General features: G+C 36.1%; 1 protein-coding gene across 5 annotated transcripts; it reads left to right on the forward strand.

Moving 5' to 3' along the window:
- Positions 1–10,384: 10,384 nt before the first annotated feature.
- Positions 10,385–21,456, forward strand: fxyd6l (FXYD domain containing ion transport regulator 6 like). 5 transcript variants are annotated; one of them, XM_056474898.1, is made up of 10 exons: positions 10,386–10,606; positions 12,198–12,254; positions 12,479–12,505; positions 15,356–15,379; positions 15,780–15,803; positions 17,402–17,476; positions 18,301–18,334; positions 20,818–20,849; positions 20,916–20,950; positions 21,051–21,456. In XM_056474898.1, the coding sequence occupies exons 2-9, from the start codon at positions 12,203–12,205 to the stop codon at positions 20,924–20,926; spliced, it is 279 nt and encodes a 92-aa protein (XP_056330873.1). In that variant the 5' UTR covers positions 10,386–10,606; positions 12,198–12,202; the 3' UTR covers positions 20,927–20,950; positions 21,051–21,456. The 5 variants fall into 5 exon arrangements, with proteins under 5 accessions (XP_056330874.1, XP_056330873.1, XP_056330876.1 ...); XM_056474897.1 differs by having other exon boundaries at positions 10,389–10,606; positions 20,916–21,456; XM_056474899.1 differs by lacking the exon at positions 15,780–15,803 and having other exon boundaries at positions 10,385–10,606; positions 20,916–21,456.
- Positions 21,457–23,141: the final 1,685 nt, after the last annotated feature.

Below are 23,141 nucleotides of genomic sequence, written 5' to 3' on the forward strand. Positions count from 1 at the left end.
ATATAGTGTTTACAACTTCACAGAAAATGTAGCATTCAAAGACTTCAAAGCACAAATTGTTTCTCTATTCTAAGACTGTATTTGCACGCAATTGACAAATAGTCGCAGGCAAATTAAAATTTTGTGACAAGGCACCACTGGTCTGATCGGGCCAATAACGATTCTCTCTACTGTCCCAAACATCTCTCACGCTGGCCCCGGGTCATTGGGCAGTCCTTATTGTTGAGCCCTGTAATATTAATTTCTGTATTTTGAAGGCCACTTAAATTTAGTCCAAAAACAATATTTGACCTTCGTGCATAATTGATTTAAATTTTTAACTCATATAATTTTCTCTTTATTTAATGTGTTTTAATCAACTAATGGTTAATTAAAAAAAGTTAATAACTACAACTGAATAAAATAACAATATCACATATGCAGTACACTCAAAATTATAGTGCATTATCTGTGTGAATGAGTGGGAAAATATGTGGGGTGCACTAAGGAGGGAGTGGTTTCAGACAACTTTTGTGTCGTCTTATTTCTGCTTGTGCTCAGATATTTAAGAGGTTTATATTCTATGGATTTTGCCTTTATTGATGTATATGGGCACTCTGCAAGCAGTGAAAAAAAATCCTTTTATATAAATTGAGACAATTCCTAATTGTATTGATGTTTCCTTTTGTTATTCAGAAATGTTCTGCATATCTTTTGTGAATATGTCTTGATAAGTAAAAAAAAATGGCTCTGGGAATATTGTGAATTTCCTTTGTTTTCATAACTTCTCAGGTTAACTACTTTTTAATTTACTTTTATAGGGACGCCTCCAATGTGAAGCAGTGGACAGCTAAAGATGTTGCTGGCTGTTATTGCTAGACATTATTTAAATTTGATTGTTTGCATTAAAATGTATATTACATTATTAATCTTATTATGTGATTGTAATTGTGATGCATATTGATTAATAAAAGTGATTATTTATGAAAAATGTGATTGTATTTTTAAAAAATCTATAAACATAGATAGATAGATAGATAGATAGATAGATAGATAGATAGATAGATGTCTATTGAATTTGTGATTAAACATTTGCACAAACCATATATTAAGAGAGATGGGAAAAACAAGCATTAAAAAATAAAATGGTGCTTCAAAGCACTCAAGGTGGTTCCTGGTCATTCTTAATAAGAGGGTTCCTCAGAGAACTGCCCCTTTTGAAATGGTGCTTAGAGGTTCTTTAGATGGTTCCGCCGGCGTGGCAATGTGAAGAACCCCAAAAAGTGCCTCCATGAACCTTTCATTTTTACAGTGTTAATAAGAGGGTTCCTCCAGGGACCCTTGAAGTTCCTCAGAGAACTGCCCTCCTTTTGAAATGGTGCCTAGAGGTTCTTTAGAGGGTTCCGCCGGTGTGGCAATGTGAAAACCCTCAAAAAGTGCCTCCAGGAACCTTTAATTTTTACAGTGTAGGTGAGTGGTTTTGTAAATTGTAAGTGGCAATAGATTTGATTATATTTTGCCCTCTATCTCACGCCAGTGGACCTTGACATTGGGATGAGATGGAAAGACATTTCCAGCAGCCTCACCTGTGACACATTATGAAACACACTCACACACACTCACAGACTGCTGCTGTAACAATGACCCGGTGTTGGACAAGGGCACACCTGCTCACTTCACACTCTGACGTCACAGCCTATTTCTGGAGCGAGACACTGTCGACACTGACCTCTTCCTACATTCGGGAAACAAAACACAACTGAAGTGTGCAGCTTGAATTAATATAGGAGCTTTTGAACAGGTGCATCACTGTCAGAAACAAAGGGCATTAATTATCTGCTTTTATATACAGTACATTTAAACTAGTGTAAAATAGCTTCTTTTTTAAGTAGTATTTTGCCCTATTAAATGTGTCCTGTTGACACTTTAACCAAAAATGACAATTATGTCATTAACTAGAAAAGTAAAGTTCGTAGACTAACTTTATGGTGCTTGAGAATGCCTCGTCTGAAAGTTTGAAGTAGTTTTAAAGTTTAAATAACTGAAGTAGTTTTTAAAAAGTTTTAAACAGTTCAACAGTATCTGGATGCAGCCTTTATGATGCAAGCTGAGATTGCATGTGTCAGACACGATGCACTCAATGGAGCTAGTGACGTCACTGTGAGTGGTAGGGTTAGGGCTGGGGTTAGGTGAGTCCATTAAAAAGCATTGGATGCAGCACAGATTGCGCTGCACCAGGTTTGCATTCAGACCCCTCTCAAACAGTTGGCATAAACAGAGAAGTACATATATGTTAGCATGTTTCTAGTATGGCTTGGCATGTTTCTTGCTAGGTGGTTGATAGAGTGTTCTAAGCAGTTGCTAAGGTGTTTCTAGGTGGTTGCTAAGGTGTTCTGGGTGGTTGCTTGGCCGTTGCTAGGGGGTTTTGACTTGTTGTTAAGGAGTTGCTAGGCAGTTGCTAAGGTGTTGAGTGGTTGCTAGGCAGTTGCTAAGGTGTTTCTATGCGGTTGCTATGGTGTTTCAGGTAGTTGTTAAGGTGTTGCTAGGTGGTTGCTATGCGCTTCCTAAGTCATTGATATGCAGTTGCTAGGGTATTCTGAGTAGTTCCTAAGGTATTGCTGGGGTGCTTTATGTGGTTGCTAAGATGTTGCCAGATGGTTACTAGGTTGTTCTAAGTGGTCACTAAGGTGTTGCTAGGGTGTTCTAGGTGGTTGCTAAGGTGTTGCTAGGTAGTTACTAGAGTTTTAAGTGGTTGCTAAGGCATTGTTAGACAGTTGCTAAGATGTTCTGAGTGGTTGCTAGGCAGTTGCTAAGGCATTTCTAGGCTGATCTGAGTGGTTGCTAGGTGGTTGCTAGGGTGTTCTAGGTGGTTACTGAGATGTTGGTAGGCATTGCTAAGGTGTTCTGAGTGGTTTCTAGGCAGTTGCTAACGTAAATTACCTTGATTCTAGTATAAATTAGAATGTTGCTAGCAAGTTTCTGGTATAAATTAGCATGTTGTTAGCATGAATTTGGTTTGAATTAGCATGTTGCTAGTATGATTATAGTATGAATTAGCATGTTGCTAGTATGATTCTAGTATAGATTAGTATAGACGAATTACCAACCTACATCACACATGACATCACGGGTTCCCGGTTGCAATAGCAAACATCTCGTGTTGTGTGGTAGGATGCCAAATTCGAAAAATTTACTTTTACCGTACACAACATTGTTTTTAATGCCAACAGCAGGCATCTTTGGCTAAAAGGGAGCTGAATGGAGTGATGACCTAATTAGAAATGCTGGACTCTGCAGTTCTCATTTCATATCAGGTAAGTTCATGATATGCTGAATCATACACATTCCTCGTTTTTGATTTCAGCATAAACAGTTAAACATGGTTAATTAAACTGCAAACACTGAATGCTAAGAATGAAAAGGGAAAGTGTAAGTTATTAAGGTAAAGTTGGTTTTATATTTGCACATTCATTCAGTGATAACTTGTGACACACTCCTTATATTGTTTACCACGGCACTATGAATATTTGGTCTGAAATAACCTGCAAGTGTGACTTGAAAACAACATCAACACTGTTTATTTGACCGTGAACAATGTTGTACTTTGATAGTCATTGGCTGCTAATATGATTTTGCTATTTAGAGTTTGCAAGTAATACTTTTATGAAATTATATTATTAAGGAGAAAGTATGAATGTGCGAATATAAAATCAACTTTACCTCTATGTGTAAGTTCACATACCCTGCCGTACAGGTGTAGGCCTAGTTCGCTGTCAGAATGCAGTTGTTTTGCTTGTTGGCGATTACCTAGGCCTTGTATAGCTCTTCTTCTTTCCTTGTCTTTGGCTAGGCAGAACCTTGGTTTCTAGCATTACATAGTGTTGAATCTGGTATTCATGGAACATTATTTATTGCACCTGTCCACACAGAACAACGTTGTTGGCATCCAAAGACTTGTAGGCCTTTAACTTCTCTCTTGTGAAATCACTTGGAGCTTTAATGAGATTGTTTATTTGGTGCTGGATGCTTGGTCATTTCCTCTTATCCAATTACCATTGGGAGGATGCTATCGCAAATGGACATGTCAGACGAACGCCGCTCACTTTAAAGTTAATTTTGCCAAATCACTGTGCTTATCACTGGGTGACAAGCTGTTATAATACGCTGAAAGCATTATGTAAATAATACACATAATATGTAATCAATATAATGGCTTGTTTCCACTGACTGGTACGGTTCGGGTCGGTACGGTTCACCTTTGTCAGGCTTGCGTTTCCACTACCAAGGGTACCCTTTAGGTGGGCGTGGTGTATGACAGAAAGTTTCAGTCAACATCATTCTTGCTCGAGGAAATGTCTACAATAAAGCTGTAGGGATCGTTCACATATCATATGAGAAGCACTTCTCACAAAACAGATGCTTTACACACATAAATACTTGTGTAGAAATGTTTATTACTAACCTTTCAATGAACATGAGTTGATTATAACTGCAGATCAATGACAGCCTACTGTAACGTCTGTAATTATATTAAATAAATAAATAAATGAACATATATAACCACATACAGCCCCTTACAGTCTCCGATATGTTACCAACTACAGAAGAACTACATATAGCAGACATTTCGTCCGTATTTAGGTTCAAAAACAACACAAAATATAGCCTACAGTCAGTGAAAACCTCTGTGTCTGTAATCTTCAGCAGCACATGTAGCCTCTGTTAGATAGTAATTCCAACATTCCCAGTTCATATTAGTCCAAAAGGTGAAGATAATAGTTATACATGGCATTTTGTTCATGTTTGCTGAAAAATAATGCACTCCCTTTTTTCCGGCTTCTCCTTTGGTTTTTTGTGTTTGTCAGTGTCTGACAGGATCGTGTTTCAAAAGCACGTCAATAATCAAGCGCACGTTATTATCATCAGCTCAAGAAGTTTGTTATTTCAGATATAGACGTGCGGCGAACGCAAGGAAGAAAGCGAAACCGCTCGCACTTCAGACTGCCTCATAAAAACTACAAGGCACAGGGTAAATTCTGCTCTACTCTATGGCCTTGTGGCTGTTCATCAAGACGACGACAAGGTTTGTTTGAGCCCCGATTGATCATGGCTCATTATTATATGTATATATAATTCCACTGTAATCTTTCGCTGTGTATTTCAAACATGGCAGGTTTTTGTTTTCATTCTGGCTTGTGTAAGCGAATGACGTATCTCTATAAACCAATAGCATTCAGCTGCGCGTCTAGCTCCACCTTTTGGTGCTCTTTCTCGTGTTTGGTACCCTTTCGAAAGGGTGCCAAAAAAGTGGTAAGGTTCGGTACGCCTTTTGACAGTGGAAGCCGGACCGTACCGTACTAGTTATCTCTAACAAACTCTGAACTGCAACTCTGAACATGTCATTCCTTCACTGTAAATGCTAGTGCTCCCGTTTTTTTTTCTGTCACCTCCCTGTGCGCGCATCTTGAATGTTTACAAACATGGTAATTCGTCTATATTGTTAGTATAAATTGGTTTGTTTGTTAGTATGTTTTACAATGGAAGTCTATAGGACAGTTGCTAAGGTGCTGTAAGTGGTTGCTAGGGTGTAGCTAGTAAGTTGAAAGGTAATCAGTGATTGGTAGTCTGTATGATAGTCTGGTGCAAAGTTATGAGGTCACAAAGTTTGGTCGAATGTTAAGTCAATGGGACTTTTTGGAATTTTCCGGTTCAGTTTTTGGGAAACTGTAAGTCGGATCAGTTGGAAAAGATATAGCAACTTAATTAAGTATAGTTTAGAGGTTTGGAGTTAGTTTGGTGTTTGTAGTATGAACGGTCTAGAAGACTATGCTTTCTTAATATAGTCGAAGAAGAAGACGACGGAAGAATAATAAGTTTATTTAGTATAACAGTATGTTGGCTTTCTCAAAGCACCGTAATTACTCACCCTCGTGTCATTCTAAACCCCTGAGACTTTTGTTCATCTTCAAAATACAAATTAAGATAGTTTAGAGAAAATCTGAGAGCTCTGAGGGCAATTATACTGATTCATTCAAAGTCCAGAAAAGTACCAAAAACATTGTCAAAACATTCCATGTCTTCACAGGCACATCTGAGGTATACATCAGCGTCACTGCTGAGCACGATGCATACAGAGCACAATGCTCATGAATGTGCACCCTATACCGACACTGAGGAAAAGAAACTGTTGAATGAACTTTTCTTTTTTTATGTGGGCTTTTCGTAGCTTGAAAATATTCTGATTGAACCACTAAAGGCATGTGGTCTGTTGTGTGGATGTTATGGGGCTATTTTTCTGGACTTTGAACAAGTTGGCACCATTGTTGTCTACACTATTAAAAATGCAGGGTTCCAAACAAATTGTCCATGTTATCCCAACACAAATCTAGTAACTAATCTAAATTTAAGAGGATTAAACTTAAGTTGTCCCAAAAAATCTCAAGAGCTGTGGTGTTCTGCTCATTTTATTTTTAATAAGTACTTTGAACAAGCAGGAAAAATTTTTTGGAGTGTATAGGGGATGAGGGAGCTCTCGGATTTCACCTAAAAAATCTTAATTTGGGTTCTGATTATGAATGATATTCAGGGTCTCAAACTCTGATGTGGCGGACATTACAATCCAGCTGCTTCTGCTGATGGTGCCTTGCTTACTGCTGGTAAGTCTACCAATACTATCACTTCACGTTAATGATCCATCACAAATGGAGTTTTTGTCTATAAAATAGTTTCAGAAGTGCCCAAAATGCATTGATTGTGGTGTGTTTGGGAAGCAACTGCTCATTTGCATTTGAACGGATGAGGTGCACACTAAACATGTCATTTAAGACAGCTGGAAAAAATGGAATATTTGGTCATAGAACATTCAGAGCCATTTAAATACTTTTTAATGTTTGTTGAAGATTGTTGTCCAGTTGTGAGACAAAGAGCTCTACTTTTAACAATCTAGGCGCAAACGCATGGTGCCAAAGCACTAAGCACGTGTCCGAATTCACATTTGGAAGGATGGGAAAATGCGCTCTGCACCCTGGCGCAAGGTCTAACAGGGTTGTGCTTATTCTTTTAAGTTATTGGTGTGTTTTGAGTATCACATGCATTGAACGATTCAGTCTCATTTCCTGTTCCCTTTAAAAGTCAGTTTCGTTGCCCCATGGCACATTTGCTATTTACATGGTGGACATTCACTTTCATCAGACATCCATTAGCCTACCTATTTTATTTCGTTTTTTTTAGGCGCAAAGATGTTTCAAAACTTTCTAAATTCTTTCTAAATTCAGTTCTTATTTCCAGCAAACAAATAAATTAACAATAATAGTAATGAAGTGTGGTTCTGTTCAAACATGTCCTATTCTTATGCCCAATATGGTGATGCACACCTCCAAAACCCGACATGTGGACAAATCTAAACTTGTTTTTATTAAAACAAATATAAATATGCATATAATAAATACTGCTAATAATAATAACACTTTACAAATGCAGATTGTCATTAACTGAAAAAATCCCATCTTTGGTAGACCATGGAGAGAGTTTTTTTTTATCCCTCCCTCTTCATTTTACTGTTTGGTTGTGGCCTAATGATATCACATTTTCTCTTGTAATTCACCCGTTTGGCTGTACACAGTCATTAAAAAGGGAAGACATGCAGGGTGTTTTGCTGCACCTTAGTGTTGGAAAAGAGTCAGTACATTCTTTACTTCCTTCCAAGTTCTGTTACAGCTGTGCATTTGTTGAAGGGCGCCATCACGAGGATCTCTGTATAACAGCAGATTTTGGTATTTATGGTTTTGTAGTGTGCTTTTGATTTATGAATCTGCTAACTGAAAGAAAAACACCAAAGCAGTCTGCTGATGAAGCCAAATGCTTAAAGAATTGCAAAAGATTCTGAGAATGTACTCTTTATCATAAAGTGACAAATGTGTGGCGCAACAGTCATACTCCCTACAAAGGAATGAGTTCCAAGCACTCCCTTTATTTTGTGTTAAGCCCCTGGGTATTGTGCAAAAAACCATCTCTGGAGTTTGTGGAATTCTGTGAGTCGCTTGTAAACTTCCAAGAAAGGAAGATCATTGTCATTTGTCCCAGATTCTACTCAACCCAAGATCTAGGCCTTCTTCTCACTAAATATACAAGTGTGAGTTCAGACTTGGCAGGTTTGCATTAAAACAAATAAGATTTCTCTGTTGTTTGGTTCATTTGACTAAGTGTAAATAATGCCTGCCGACGTGCACCAAACAGCAGAAGACTATACAGAAAAACCATCTCTGGTGATTTTATTTTTATTTTTTTGACTAAAACATGAACGCACAACAAGAGCTAAACCAGAAATGCCCAAACTAGGGCCCGCTGGCCAAAATTGGCCCGTGGTAACCTTTTGATTTGGTTATCCGCCATCTCATCTGACAGGGAGAATGATGGGGATGGTTTAGAGATTGTCATTTCAAATGTAATTTACCCTTTTATTTGTTTGTTATATTGTTAAGCTACAAAAAGCTATCTGAAATTAAATGTTTCAATTCAAGTGGTGTCATTTAATCAGATTTAATTTAAAATGTACACTGTCACCTGACAGATAGAGGCAAAGGCAGATTCTGCTTGACTAGTGTATTCAACGTTGAACTCCATTGTGTTATAAATGTAAATGTTTAGGATTTTATTGCAATAAGTTATAATAAAAAAAAAAGTTATACTGCATTAGTTAATACGATTCAAACTAATGTTTTCTATTTATTTTTAAATATTAGGAAATAAATTGGGATATTATCCATGACAACTTTATTGTAAAATAGTTTGGTATATTTATCTTTGGCCCACGGCGATCAGTGATTTTTGTTATTGGGCCCTTCATACGAAAAAGTTTGGACATTACTGGACTAAACAAACCAAAACCAGGGCTTTATGTCGCAAGATGTGACCATAAAAGAGACCAAATATGCAGCATAGCTGTTGTCTCTTCATGGTTGTAATGTTACAGATTACAGTTCTATATAGGCACTAGAAATACATCTCTTTGCAGCAGATCTATCTTTGTGAGTTTGATGAGGAATTTGGTTTTGAGCCCTTTATGTTTTAAAGGACATTTTCTTTTCTGGTCTAAATTGAAAGAACCACGAGAACTGAACCACAACAACACATCCTTTCCCTTTTGACTTGAACTTTTGACTTCTCAGTACAGTATGTCAACATAAAACAAATTCCCGTATGAATGGGGAAACTCCTATTCATATCAAATAAACTCCTAAACTATAAAACACAATATGATTTGATTGAACTTATACTGTAAAGGATAATAACAGACATAATGAAGCAATATTTATTGTTGCTTTGCAATCCAGTAGAGATTAGGAGTTTCCCATGCATTTCTTATTTTCCTGAAATTGTGGCACCCTTTCTACTCTTATTTAATTTATTTATTTTGATTTTTTTTTATTTTTATAATTCTTCTTTTCTACGTTTTATCTTAATGTAAGCTTTACATTTTAAATAATTAGATTTCTTAAAATGAATTTACAACTAAAAATACTATTTTTAATGTATATAAATTTGACTGCTGGACTGCTCCATGATTGAAGGTGGTGGATGATTTTTTTTTCCATAATATTATTATTACATAACATTTTATAATAATAATAATATATTTTGTTGTATATTCATATTTAATTACGTAATCATTTTATTTGTTTGATTCTTATTATACAAAATATGATAGAAAACAATGTTATATATAGTTATTAATAGGTATAATTTATATTTCTAGATATTTATTGGGCCGCTTGCCTTGCTTATTGGTTAAATCTGCCCCTGCTCAGACCATCAGAAAACCACTTGTATAGGCTGTTTTTTCAATTACTATGACAAGACATGAATGACAAGACATTTTTTTATGTCTGCAAAACTTGGCTGAAATATGGCAATAATGGACCACACCTTTAGCTGGCTGAAATTACATTGGAATGATGGTGTAACCATAGCAACAATGAATTGTAGGGCGGATTTGGACAAAGAAAATAAAACCATCACTATATGATATCTTGAAACCATGTCTTGTTCTTTTAAGGTAGTAGGCCTATGTATCCTATTACTCAATATAGCATGGCTACAATGATGGCTAATACAGAGCGCATCCCTTGAAAACTATGGTAAACATCTTAAGGTCAGTGTAACTCATTGATGCTTTGTATGTAGAGCATCTCTGATGTGGACAATCTATAAGTATTGTATCTCTGACGAACGCTCTCAATCAATAACCCTGAACAAAGCTCGCGCATTATATAGGTTGACCGATGAACGAAACAAACGAGATTGCGCCCTGAATAAATCCTATAGAAATGCCTTTGTCGATCCCTTGCCTGCCTCCACCTATGGGTCAGAGGTCTGTCGTGTAGCGATCATAAACCGGGAAGGGCGGAGTCTCGCTCCTCTACACGAGCGCGCGTTCGAACATCACTAAATAATCATACATGTGGTGTCATGACCACAACTATGATTACAGGCAGCTCACGGGTAACAGCTTAGCTTTTTAAAAACTCATAAAAGAAGATTTTTTTTCAATCTCATTCTATAGAAATTTGCACAAAAGATTGTCGTCAAAAGATTGCCCGAGGGATTTTTTGTCTGGATCAACAAGCTGGTAAGACTCTTCATGCGCTTTGCATTTGTTTTAAAGTTAAATGAATGATTACTTGGCGCAACATTTTTTTTTTGCAAAACTACCACAAGGCTTTCTAAATGGTTTCTGTTTGTGGGATCTGTTCTAATCGATCTGAACAAATCCAGGTGATTAATATTATCACATGCTGTTTGTATTCCTGCAGCGTTAAATGTTTTTATAATTGATTGATTCCTCTTTCTTTGTTGAGCATTCACAAGAATTTTGATTATATCGACAGCTGGAGCACGTGACCATGTAGGAGATATCACATTACTGCTCCTTGAGCGTTGTTTTGCAGAGCCAGTTTCACGTTTTTAATCGCGTTTTCATTAGGAGGGTTACTGGAGTACAGGATTAGTTGTGTTAAATGGGAAAAAAAAAGCTTTTCTGCGACCATCATGCGATTCAGCGAAAACCCACGAAAGTGGGTTATTCTGGGGGAGGGGGTTTTCTGTGTCTTGGTGCCACAATTGTAGAGCAAATGGGCTCCTCCTCCTCCTCAATATTTATCATGTTTGGTAAAGTCACACATCTCTGCACTAGTTTGCTTTTATACTGGGGTCTCTCTGTGCACATTGAATTGGGTTTAATCTAAATAGTTTTTACTTGACTCAAATCAGTCATTTGCTGCTGTGATTTTTGAGTTTGTTTTCTGGTATGTGTTTTGGAGTTACAGCTAAAACGCTCACTTGCGTAAGCCACTTACCAAATATCACTTGGAAATGCCACACCCCACAGCCATGTCCCAGGGGCTCCTTATCCCACCGTTTTAAGGTGGACTTCCAAAAATAGAGCCCTTTAGCCATTCTTAGCACCCGTAGACAGAAACATGCTGAGGTACTAAAAGAGATCCTTTTTGTGCAGCTCATCTGTACCTCATGGTGCAATTTAAAAGTGTTTTCACATTTTGCAAGTTTGATTTGATTGATTTAAAATGAACTGAAATATGAATGCACCACTGAGTGACCAAAGATGTCTAAAAGAACCAAAAAAAAACAGGAAGTGAGGTCACAACATGCAAGCATAAAAAGACAATGCACAAACATACCTGTTTTTTTCACATCATATTTACAATGTTTGTCATAACAGTTTAATAAAGGCTGTAGAAATGCATCTCATTTAAGCGGATTTTAATTTGTGTGAGAGCAAATCCTGATGAAACTAATAACTGTTGAAATGATAAGAATACAATCATGTTTGTGCACACATACAAACACACATAATCCAGTACTTGGCATTGATTAGCAAAACATAATTCAAAACCTTTTTTGTGTGTGTCTCCTAAGGTTCTGAGGTAAGATACTCACCCTAAACCATCTTCCTATGTTCTGATGGATTGAACAGTACAACTGGAAACACCTTATGTCCAAAAGCAAAGGCATCAACAAATGCCAGAACTAGTGCTTCAGTTCATAGTTGAAAAGAAACTTCATTTTCGAGTAGTATGAGGGAAGTGAAACTTCTTTAGTCAGGATTATAAAGCTTCCCACAAGAACTCAAGTGTGTGTGTAAAATGTAGCATAGACTCCAGACAGCCCAGTATCTCACACTCTCTTGTTTTTTTTTCCAGACAAGATGGAACTTTGTGTTGCTGCAGCGCTTTTGTCCTTCTTCGCTCCAGCTTTGGGTGAGTGCTATTGCTTTTGCTCTCTATTTGCTCTACTGGTTTCTTTGAATTGCCTTAAAGAAACATTTTCTATGCTGTTCTGATAAATATAATGTTTTGATGTCAAGTAGAAATCCTCCTAATAATTTTGTTAAATAATGTCATTAGACAATAACATATGAAAAGGACTGTCCCACACAGACTCTTCTTTAGAGTAACTAAACGTGTGCATGTACTGTATGCAGGATCAGCTTTTGGCAGGGAAATGCCAGGTAAGTGTGCAGAAAGTTAGAGGCATTTGTGATGTGAGTGATTTAAAAAAAGCTGAATTTCAAGTTTTCTGTGCTACTGTCTGAAGCTGATTTGCATCGTGTTTGTTTTCATTAATAGAACTTGTCTGTTTATGTTTAATAACTTGACTAGACTTTGTTTTTTTCTGTTACTGGAGCCGTTTGTGCAGTTTTGGCTTTTGTGTTTATGGTATCCTTTGTTAAACGGTCTCACCGTGTCTTGTTTCTGCCAGTAATTACACCTTTCCCTGAAGGGTTTTTCTGTAAAGCTCATGAAGTAACAGTACTCTCACACCACGAGGCTTGAGAGTTTTACATTTGTGCCAGCGCAGCTCATGTTGTATCTACACTTGGGTACATGCAGTTCTGCTACACCGTTTGTAGCAAGTTTCGACAGGAAGAGACTTTAAGATTGATTGACTTGATAATGTTTAAGTAACCGTTGGAGTGTTTGTTTTCCAATGAGATTTGTCCACTTTTTTTTTAAATGCAGTACCACAAATCCAACTTTCCTTTGGATTTTTGCAAGAATTGCTGCATTCTCAGACTCTAAGCTTGTGTTGTTGCCAAGGCAAACATTTAAATGCACAATTTAAGCACAGGATTTGTAATGACCAGCGTGAACTCGTGTAAATACAGCACACATAAACATGCAGCAATAAATATTGTTTTTTTTTTTTTGCACACCGGAATGTGAAAGTGTTTGCATCAGTGCTTTGTCCATTGTTTTTTTTATTTTGAAAGGAACAGAGCGAGAGAGAGGGAGTGAGAGATCATTACGGATAACCAGAGTCTTACAGTCAGACCATTCATAATGTTTAATTGGAGATTTGGAGCGATGCCTTCAACATTCTTGTTTACAGAGAGCAGCTCCTCTGAAAAGACTCTTTAAAAACATCTAGGTCTGTTGTCTTTGCACTAAGAAATTTGTGACCAAAATGGTGAATGCCTAATAAAAAAATAAAATAAAAATCTTTCTTAAACAGAGGAGTTCTTAAAATAACTTCTTTATATATCTTATTTCTTATATGCACTTTTTGTAAAGCTTGTTTGAAACAATATCTATTGTAAAAAGCACTATACAAATAATTCAATTGAATATAATAAGTTGAAAATATTATATACAGTTGATGTCAGAATTATTAGCCCCCCCTTTTAATGTTTTTTTCTTTTTTTTTTAATTTTCCCAAATGACGTTTAACAGAGCAAGGAAATTTTCACAGTATGTCTGATAATATTTTTTTCTTTTGGAGAAAGTCTTATTTGTTTTGTCAGTTAGAATCAAAGCAGTTCTTAATATTTCAATAAAACATTTTAGGTCAAAATTATTAGCCCCTTTAGTTTATTTGTTTACTGGGTCAATGCACATTAATAAACATTACTGTAAAATGTGCCAGAATTAGCCAAGAATGGCTAATTTTCATCTGTAGACCCCTTACAGAATGTTAAAAAGTCACACCTAAAAAAGCACAGCATAATAACATAGAATACACTATCATATATAAAATACAATAAAATAAAGCAAAAACAAAAAGAGATTGATGGCAGCAGAAGAGGACAAAAAGACAAAACAGTACAAGAAAACAGTACTAATGCTGACAATGCTGATTTGTCAATAACCAGTTTTTAACATGAAACTGAAAAGAACGAAAACTGATCTTCTAATTGTTGGTGGGATGGAGTTCCATTCCCTAGCAGCTTTCACTGAAAATACCGACTGACTGAATTTACTTTTTTTGAGAGGAATAATACAATCCCCTCTTTCACCACCTCTAGTAGTTCGGTGAGCAGTCGTTCTAACTTTCACAAACTGATTTAGTAGTGATGTTGGTTTATGTAAGGCCTTAAACATTAAACAAATATGTACATATTTAATTAAATTTTCCCAACTAAGCAGGTTGTATTTCTTTAATATTGAACAGTGGTGAAATTGAACTGATTTCTTATCAAGGGCTATCTTAAAACTATATATTATTTGCGATAGTCTACAGAACAACCCATCGTTATACAATAACATGCCTAATTACCAGGGGTGTAGCGGTCATTTTAAAAGTGGTAGGTGGGGAGGTGTGTGGGGGCTGTATGAGATCATATGTTCATATAATTATTAATCACCTGTTTCTAAATGGTCTGTCTGTAAAAGTGAGGGGGACGGATCCCCCCGTCCCCTCCAGTTGCTACGCCCCTGCTACTTAACCTGCCTAGTTAACCAATTTAATCTAGTTAAGCTGTTAAATGTCACTTTAAGCAGTATAGAATGCCTTGAAAAATATCTAACAAAATATTATTAACTGTCATCATGGCAAATATAAAATAAATCAGTTATTAGAAATGAGTTATTAAAACTTTTATGTTTAGAGATGTGTTGAGAATGTTCTCTCCATTAAACAGAAATTGGGGGAAAAATAAACAGGTGGGCTAATAATTCAGGGGAGCTAATAATTATGACTTCAACTGTATATAATAAATTGCATACTCACATGAAACTGCTACTGTGTGAGTTACTTGAATCCTCCTTGCTTGTGCACATGCTTTTTTAAAGAGTTTGCTCTCATTTTAGTGTGTTTTAATGGCTGTATTTGTGTCTGTCCAAACACTCTTTAAGCAGTTTGTGCACCCATAGTGACCTCTAACATAGTGCACTGAACATTTAGCTGATTGTTTACATATTTGATGTAGTATTTGAATCACTGGGTTTCATTTTTAGTTAAATGAAATTGCACTTTTCATAGATTTTATGAAAAGGCTTAGAACAGAATCTGTATTTTGATTTGTTTACAACCGTTTGCCTGGCATAAATTTAACATTTTTGCCTTTATTTCTCTCCTTTAGCCTCCAAAATGGATGATATTCATGGTAAGTATCTAAGCGTGCAACCAGTTTTGTATTAACTGAGTGTCTTATTGGCTTATTAACATTGTAGCCGTTCTATAGGAGGTTTAAATACTGTGTAAATAAGCTTTTAGTTCACAGCCGTTGTGAAAAACTGTTTATGAAGTCACAAGTCAGAAAGCTTTTATCCTCTTATGCTACATTCCATGCAGTCTCAGTTGGTGTATAGGATTTAGTATTTGAGAAATGGCTTGTGGATGTACTGTAGAATACTACATGAATTTTTTTTTATGCTTCAGGGCTCAAGTGTTGTCATTATCATATGAAATTCTCTTTACCATTATACATTGCTATCAGTATCTAAATTCTTTTTCAGCTTTGCTAAGCTCTGACTCTAGACATTTCATTTTTTTTCTCCCACCAGAGTTCGACAAGCCATTTCATTATGGTGAGTATAGATGGACTATAGCTGCTTAGGCAGTGTACACATACTTATATGGATTAAGGAAATCTCTTGGTTGACTTCATAAAGCTGAAATGGGGGGGGGGGGCAGTGGTAGAGTACAGCTATTATTATGCATAGTGGCATTTGTTTTTCAATGTATTGTGAGCAGCGAGCCATTTTATTATGGGTGTTCAGCTGCATTTTGATGTTTCCCATAGTGTGTTGTATTAAGAAGGGCTTTTGGGGCCAAAGTGCATCACCCTGCTCAGGAAACATCTGGGAAGATTTGCGTTTCCCCTTCTGTTTTTCCAAAATAGATTGAAAACATTCCCCCCAGGACTAAGATAGACTTTTGTAAAGCATGTCAGTTAGAATAGGATATCTACAGTAGAATTTCCCAAATTCAGTTCATTTGATTAGTTTATTGTCTCTACTTGATTTGTACCACATACAATTCGAAGTACAGTGCAAAGAAAGACATCTTGTATGCTGTCAGCTTGTTTGTGCATATTTTGTTTGCTTTAACCCTCATTAACAAGCCCAAACAGGATTTGCATTTTTATTATTTATTTTTATTAAATCTGTCATGAAAGCTTTCGATTACCAACAAGTGTCTTATATTATCTAGTATTACAAAATACTATAAATTAGTGCCCAATAGTGTCTATTATATTGTCCCCCAGTTTCACAAACAAGGTTTAAGGCTAGTCAAGATTAAATTGCATGTTTGAGCAGTCTCAACTCAAAATAACTTTCAGTGATATGTCTTAAAATACATCAGTGTCGTTTTTTTTGCACACCGGTAATATATTTTTCTAAGGCTATGTTTATAAATTTGGCTTCAATAGCCTAAATTAACTAAGGCCTAGTCTTGGCTTAATCTAAGCCCTGTTTGTGAAACTGGGCCTATATGTTATATGAAAAACATGGACGAATACAGTTACTTGGAAAATACAGACCCCTAAAATTGAATTAGCTGTATGACAGATATATGAATGGCACATAATTTGTGAAAGTTTAGATTAATAAATAAAAAATAATAGTGTATACCTAAAGAATTTGCAATGTGGACCAGAGTCTTTAAATCTTAACCAGAGTCTTTGAATATTAAAGTGCAAAAGACTATAATAAATTTAAAAGAATAGATATCACAGAACTTCATTATGTCATATTATGTACACCCAGAAGCTCAAGCGGGCCAAAAATTAATTCAGTTCAGTATTATTAAATCCAGACAGATTCGAATCACACATTTTTCTCAATACCATATTTGGGGAAGAATGAAAAGGATTTCACAGTGTCCAAAAAACAAAAGCTTCGAATACGTAGAACTTGTTTAATGATTCATTCAATTAATGATTCATTCAAAGCCAAATGAGTTTTCTGCAGAATTTCCTGTGTACCTGCTACAAAAGGGCTTAGCAGTGTGAATCTTAACTTGTGTGTTGTTTTCCCATAATGCATCCATTTTCTTTGTTTTACATTTACTTTAAGCTTATGTGGAATGAGTCCAATTGAAATAATGTTTCAGCATAGTCTGATACAGTGCAAACATGCATAGTATGCACCTTTGTACATGCTCTTCTGAATCCTCTTTCCAGATTATGAATCTCTGAGGATCGGTGGTATGGTCTTTGCTGTGATCCTCTTCCTGATGGGGATCTTCCTCATTGTCAGTAAGTGCCAAACTATCTACATACTATTGCAAAGAGCTGTACCTTAAATGCCATGGAGTCTTTATTAAAAAATAAACATAATATATTGCTCCATATATAGTTTAATAATAAAATATAATAAATAATGAAATACTCCATATATAGTTTATAGATGAAGAAATCTTCGTAGAGTCATTATTCTGTGTATATTTGTAAATGTTTGTCTAAGAATGTGTTGCCAAACACAGAGATAAACAAATATCAGTTACTGAGGGTATACTAGTTGCAGGCCAGCATGCCTTTCATAACCTCTAAGTTTAAACCATGGATACCCAACACCGCATCATGACTTCTGGTGTTCCTCCAGTGGAGGGACAAGCAGCCAGTCTAACCTTTGACACCCTTACTCTGAAGGCCCCCCTCCTAAACGCCCACATAAATTACTAATGAGAAACCTGTTGACCTGACCGTTACACACACAGGTCCAGATTGACTCAGTGGGTTATACAGTAGTTCACACAAAAAAGACAAATTTGTATCATTCCTTTATTTATCCTGGAGATCACATTGAGATATTACTATCTCTTCTCAAAGTGAGACCTGTTCAAGACTGCAGCACATACGATTTGCATACAAAGATTCACAATTTATAAATCATAATTAAATTAGGAAAAACAATTATCCTTTAACACTAAAACCTTAAATGAAAGATGTTATCAGAGTTGGCAATGTAGCAAGAGTTAGTTTGTTTTTCTAAACTATTCCAAGCCCAATGGTCAAAGAGTCATAAATATTCTAATTAATCTCCAGTGTTTATAGTCTGACTTCTGACTTTTTTCCCACAGGCCGGAAATGCCGATGCAAAGGGAACAAGTCAAAGTAAGTGCTGAAAAAATCTGATCTTACTCCAACCAGATATACAGATGTAAAGCTGTGGCCAAAGTTGTTGTTGTTGTTCAGTGTAGACAATGAAGTCATTTTAATAGGAATCCACATGATCAGCAATATCATGCCAGCGTGAAACATTTTCCCCACATGCATTTGTTGACCAACAGAAAGCTGCTTTCTTTGAGAGAGCTGTGTTTTATACATTGCGTCATGGTTATCTGTAAAATTAACCCAGAAATTGTCAGTTAAGTTCACTTTTAACCACTTTCAGAATTGGACAGAAACACACTTGGCTATATTTGCTTTATTTTTTAAAATGCTTATGTTGTTGTAGTGCATCCTATTAGCCACAAAAGACCACCTACTCTTCATATAGTGATAAAATGTAATTTACTATGGGATGGATTGTGTGAAAGCACTCCAAAATAAGTGTCATCATTTGCCATGCTGTACAAAAACACACAGATTGCAGGTAAAATTCTAGCTACACTCAAGTGATCCCAAGATACATTTTTCAATTTGTATTAGGGCTGCACGATACATCACACACATGATTTTGGTGAAAGCTGCAATTGTCATGAACAACTTGTGAGGGAAGCATGGCTCTGTTATCAGTAGTAAATCACCTCTGAATGAAATTAAATTTACTTGCTTTTATTGATTTAGCGTGACTAACAATCACATGACTAAGGATTAATTTCAGACACTCGACTGTTATGAAGTGAATTTGGAGAAAAAACCCAAAAATGTGGTATTTTCACATACTTTCAGATGTAGCAGCAACACTGAGCTATAAATCACAGAGAAATTTTGAATGATTTTTTTGTGTGTGTGTAGTTTGTCAGTAAACTGTCGGTGCGTTCCAAATGTCATATATTGCTAAAGGGCACTTCGGCGTGAAAAAAATGTAAAAGGCTTTACAAATGCATAAAAAATTACTCCAAAAAAAGCTTACTTGACTCCTACACCCTTCTTCCCTTTGAAGCTTTCATTCCGGAGGATAAATCCTATCAATGGAATGCAGTGTATGGCTCTGTGCAGCGAACGCTGCTCCATCTGAAAGCAGGTGCTGGAGATTTGATACAAAATGAGCGTGAAAATTGAACCATGCAGCCCGATTGAACCGATTAATTGTCCAGCCCTCATTTGCATACACATGCATTACCTAGTATTATTACACGGCTGTCTGGAATACTTAATTCTGATTGGTCAATCATGACATTCAAAGGCATGTTATTCTCAGGTCGCGACTGATTAAACTAAACTGTAAAAAAAATTGACTCAATTTAAAATTTTAGGGCAACCAGCTTCAGGACATCTTTGAGTTGACTCAACTTAAATCGAGTCAAGTGCAGTACTTTGGTTGAGAGTTGAGTGAACACAAACAAAGCTCTGCAGCAAGTTGCCTTATTGCAGCAAGTTGCCTTAAGGCTGATTTATAGTTCTGCATCTTTTGATCTGCGTGACCCACGGCACCTGCGTTGCCTGTTGTCGTGCATTTAAACTTCTGTGGGCTGTTTGTCAAACTCGCTTATTTAGAGGTGGGAACCGGCAGACTTGCAACAACTTTTAACATAAGGTAAAAACTAGGGATGCTCTGATCAGGATTTTTGGAGCCGATACGATTACCGATTCCTGATCATGGTGATCGGCTGATACAGAGTACCGATTCTGATGCCTCAAGCTTTATATAACTTTACATTGCATAAAGCACAATTTGCCTATCAGTATGATACTTAAGTGGAGATCTTTCCTAAGAGAGTAAATGAAGGATGGTGCATTTAAAATGCATCTTCCTTTGCTTATAAACCTATAAACGAAAACTTGCGATCGGTTCATGTGATCGGCCAGATTAGCGAGTACAGATTGCGTCATAAAATGTGATTATCGGCCGATACCGATCTCGGGCCAATCGATCGGAGCATCCCTCGCAAACACAAAACCAAAAATTCCATCTGGAGCTCCTTCATAGGACTCAACACTTGTAAATGCTCACTTCATCAGGCTTGCGGCTCTTAACACCGCCCACACTGGTCACAGCTTCCAAGCCGATCAATCACAAAGCTTGCACTATGCATCGTTGCGACGTGTAGTTACATTTTTTGAGAGGTTGGCGTCTGGCACCACTAGGGCTTTGCGACAGTGAAGGCTGTGCGAGACCATACTTGTGGCCTTGACACAGAAGTATAAATCAGCCTTTGGTGTAACAGCACAGGCTCATCTAGACTTATCTGTCCACTATTCTTGCCTCTTCAGCGTCATCTTGTGAGTGAAGCAAAATACTAGCAAGTAGGCTAGTGTAGGCTGCATTTAGTTTTGTGTCAAGTAGTTGTGTAATAAGCACATCACCTGACATATCAGCACATAACCAGAAAGAGTAATACCTGGTGGAAACAGGTTTTCCCCTCCCTCTGCTGTTCAGGAAATGTTGCATCTTTTGATTTGTTTTTTTTTCCTCATCATCTGCTTCACAGGCCAGTTGGAATTGATGCAGAGGCAGCCAAAGGTGAGAATGTTCCATTTCATTATGATTTATAGTTAAGAACAGACATTTAGAATATTTTTATTGCAGGTGCGAAATGAAGTAAACCGAGGGAACAAATACAGGTGACACTACCTGCTTGCGGATCCGCAGTGATGTTATGTCACCTTCATAAATGTTTAAAACTGTATCTCTCTCTGCTGTCCTTTTGGCTACTTCTAACAGAAAACATGGCTTTTTAAGAAGAAATCTTACATTTTTGACCATTTGGAAGAAGAAAAGGTCACAAGGATATAGTTCTTCTGTAGTGTTTATCACAATTTTTACCTTTTTATGGCAGTATTTCTTTATCTCTTGGATATACGAGTATGATAAAAAAAATTGATTCTCAGCTAGAACTACTTTGCCATAATGTTTAATTCAGCAGCTGATACTTGAGATTTTTCCTCAACTTTCTGTCATGTACTTTTAAGCTCTCCGTGTAATTGAAGTGTGTAGTAGAGTAAGTGCTTAGCAGCCAACAGAAAACAGTTGTTTTATATATTTTGTAAATTGTTCACCCAGTTTTGTCACTTTACAAAAGTAACAATTCACGCTGTACACAGTAGGAAATAAAGTGATTTCTATGGAATGTCTGTTAAGTGTCATTGAGAAAATGATGTAATCATTATGTAATCCTTGTGCTTGGCATCTGCCTTGGTGTGTCTCTCAGTAAGGGTTATAAATAGTTGACCCTGTAATTAGTAATATTAGTAGAAGCAGTTTAATACTGCAGCTGTGTCACTGATGTTGCAAGAGCATAAAAGTCATTGAAATACTTTGGAGTGCTCACCCAAAAGTGAAAACTAGCTGTTCATTAACTCCTCTTCAGGCCATCCAAGAGGTGACTTTTTGTCTTTGGTAGATCATTAAAGATTTTTTAGCTGAAACGGTGATCCTTTGTGATCCTTTGTGATTTATAAAATGCGAGTCAGCTGTTATTGTGCTTTTGAGAAGGTGTGAAAAAATGCAGCCTCTGTGTGTTTCAAGGGGAATTATTGGTCTGTGGGAGAAATAAAATATTCTGCTTAAGAAGAAAACAAAAGAAATGTCAGTCCGGAACATATTGGAAGTAAAGTAATAAGGTTTTATTTTTGAGGTAAACTATCCCTTTAATTCTATTTGGGCAATGTGTAGTACCTTTCATAAAATTAATAGAAAATGTATGGTTGATTCTATAATTACATACAGTATTTTGAAAATGTAAAGAGAATGTAAGAGCCAATTACAGTTGAAGTAAGAATTATTAAACATCCTTAATTATTAGCCCTCTGTTTATTTTTTCCCAATTTTTGCTTAACAAACAGATTTTTTTCAACACATTTATAAACATAGTTTTAATAACTCATTTCGAATAACTGATTTATTTTGTCTTTAATATGATAGTAAATAATATTGTACTAGATATTTTTCAAGACACTTCTATACAGCTTAAAGTGACATTTAAAGTCTTAACTAGGTTAATTATGTTAACTAGGCAGGTTAGGATAATTAGACAAGTTATTGTATAACGATGGTTCTGTAGACTACCGAAAAAATATATATAGCTTAAAGGGGCTAATAATATTGACCTTAAAATGGTTTTCAAAAAATTTAAAACTGCTTTTATTCTAGCTGAATAAAACAAATAAGACTTTCTTCAGAAGAAAAGATATCAGACATACTGTGAAAATTTCCTTGCTCTGTTAAATATCTTTTGGGAAATATTTAAAAAGAAAAAAAATCTAAGGGGGTTTAATAATACATAATTAGGCATAAATCATTTGTGATGATAATTTAGTTAAAAAAGGTTAAAACATGTTGAAGATTGATATTGAAATATAATATGTATTCACAGTGATTGTATTATCTAAAATGCATAATTTAATAATTAATACAGTTTGCTTTGGTATTTTTGGCTTCCGAAAGTAATACATCATGATGTCATTATTTTTTTGTTTTGTCTTGGTTTGGACTTGCTACAAAAGGTGGTACATGAGGATGTGCATGAAAGGTGTGCCACTGCAGGGAATTTATTGAAAACATTATATATATATATATATATATATATATATATATATATATATATATATATATATATATATATATATATATATATATATATATATATATATATATATATATATACATTCATATTTGGCCTGGTCTTAGCTGGTCAGGCTGGAAAATGACCAGCTAAAACCAGATTGACCAGCCTTGTTTAAGCTGGATATAGCTGGTTTTGGCTGGGCTCCCAGCCTGGCTAGGCTGGTCAAGCTGGTTTTAGCTAGTCATCTC

This window comes from Danio aesculapii, chromosome 16 (assembly GCF_903798145.1).
Source record: "Danio aesculapii chromosome 16, fDanAes4.1, whole genome shotgun sequence".
NCBI classification, from domain to species: Eukaryota; Metazoa; Chordata; class Actinopteri; order Cypriniformes; family Danionidae; genus Danio; species Danio aesculapii.

Coding starts and splice junctions, on each gene's coding strand:
- fxyd6l (XM_056474898.1), top strand. CDS start 12,203: ATGGAACTTTGTGTTGCTGCAGCGCTTTTGTCCTTCTTCGCTCCAGCT. Junction 12,506..15,355: donor TTTTGGCAGGGAAATGCCAG/GTAAGTGTGCAG, acceptor TCTCTCCTTTAG/CCTCCAAAATGGATGATATT. Junction 17,477..18,300: donor GGGGATCTTCCTCATTGTCA/GTAAGTGCCAAA, acceptor TTTTTCCCACAG/GCCGGAAATGCCGATGCAAA.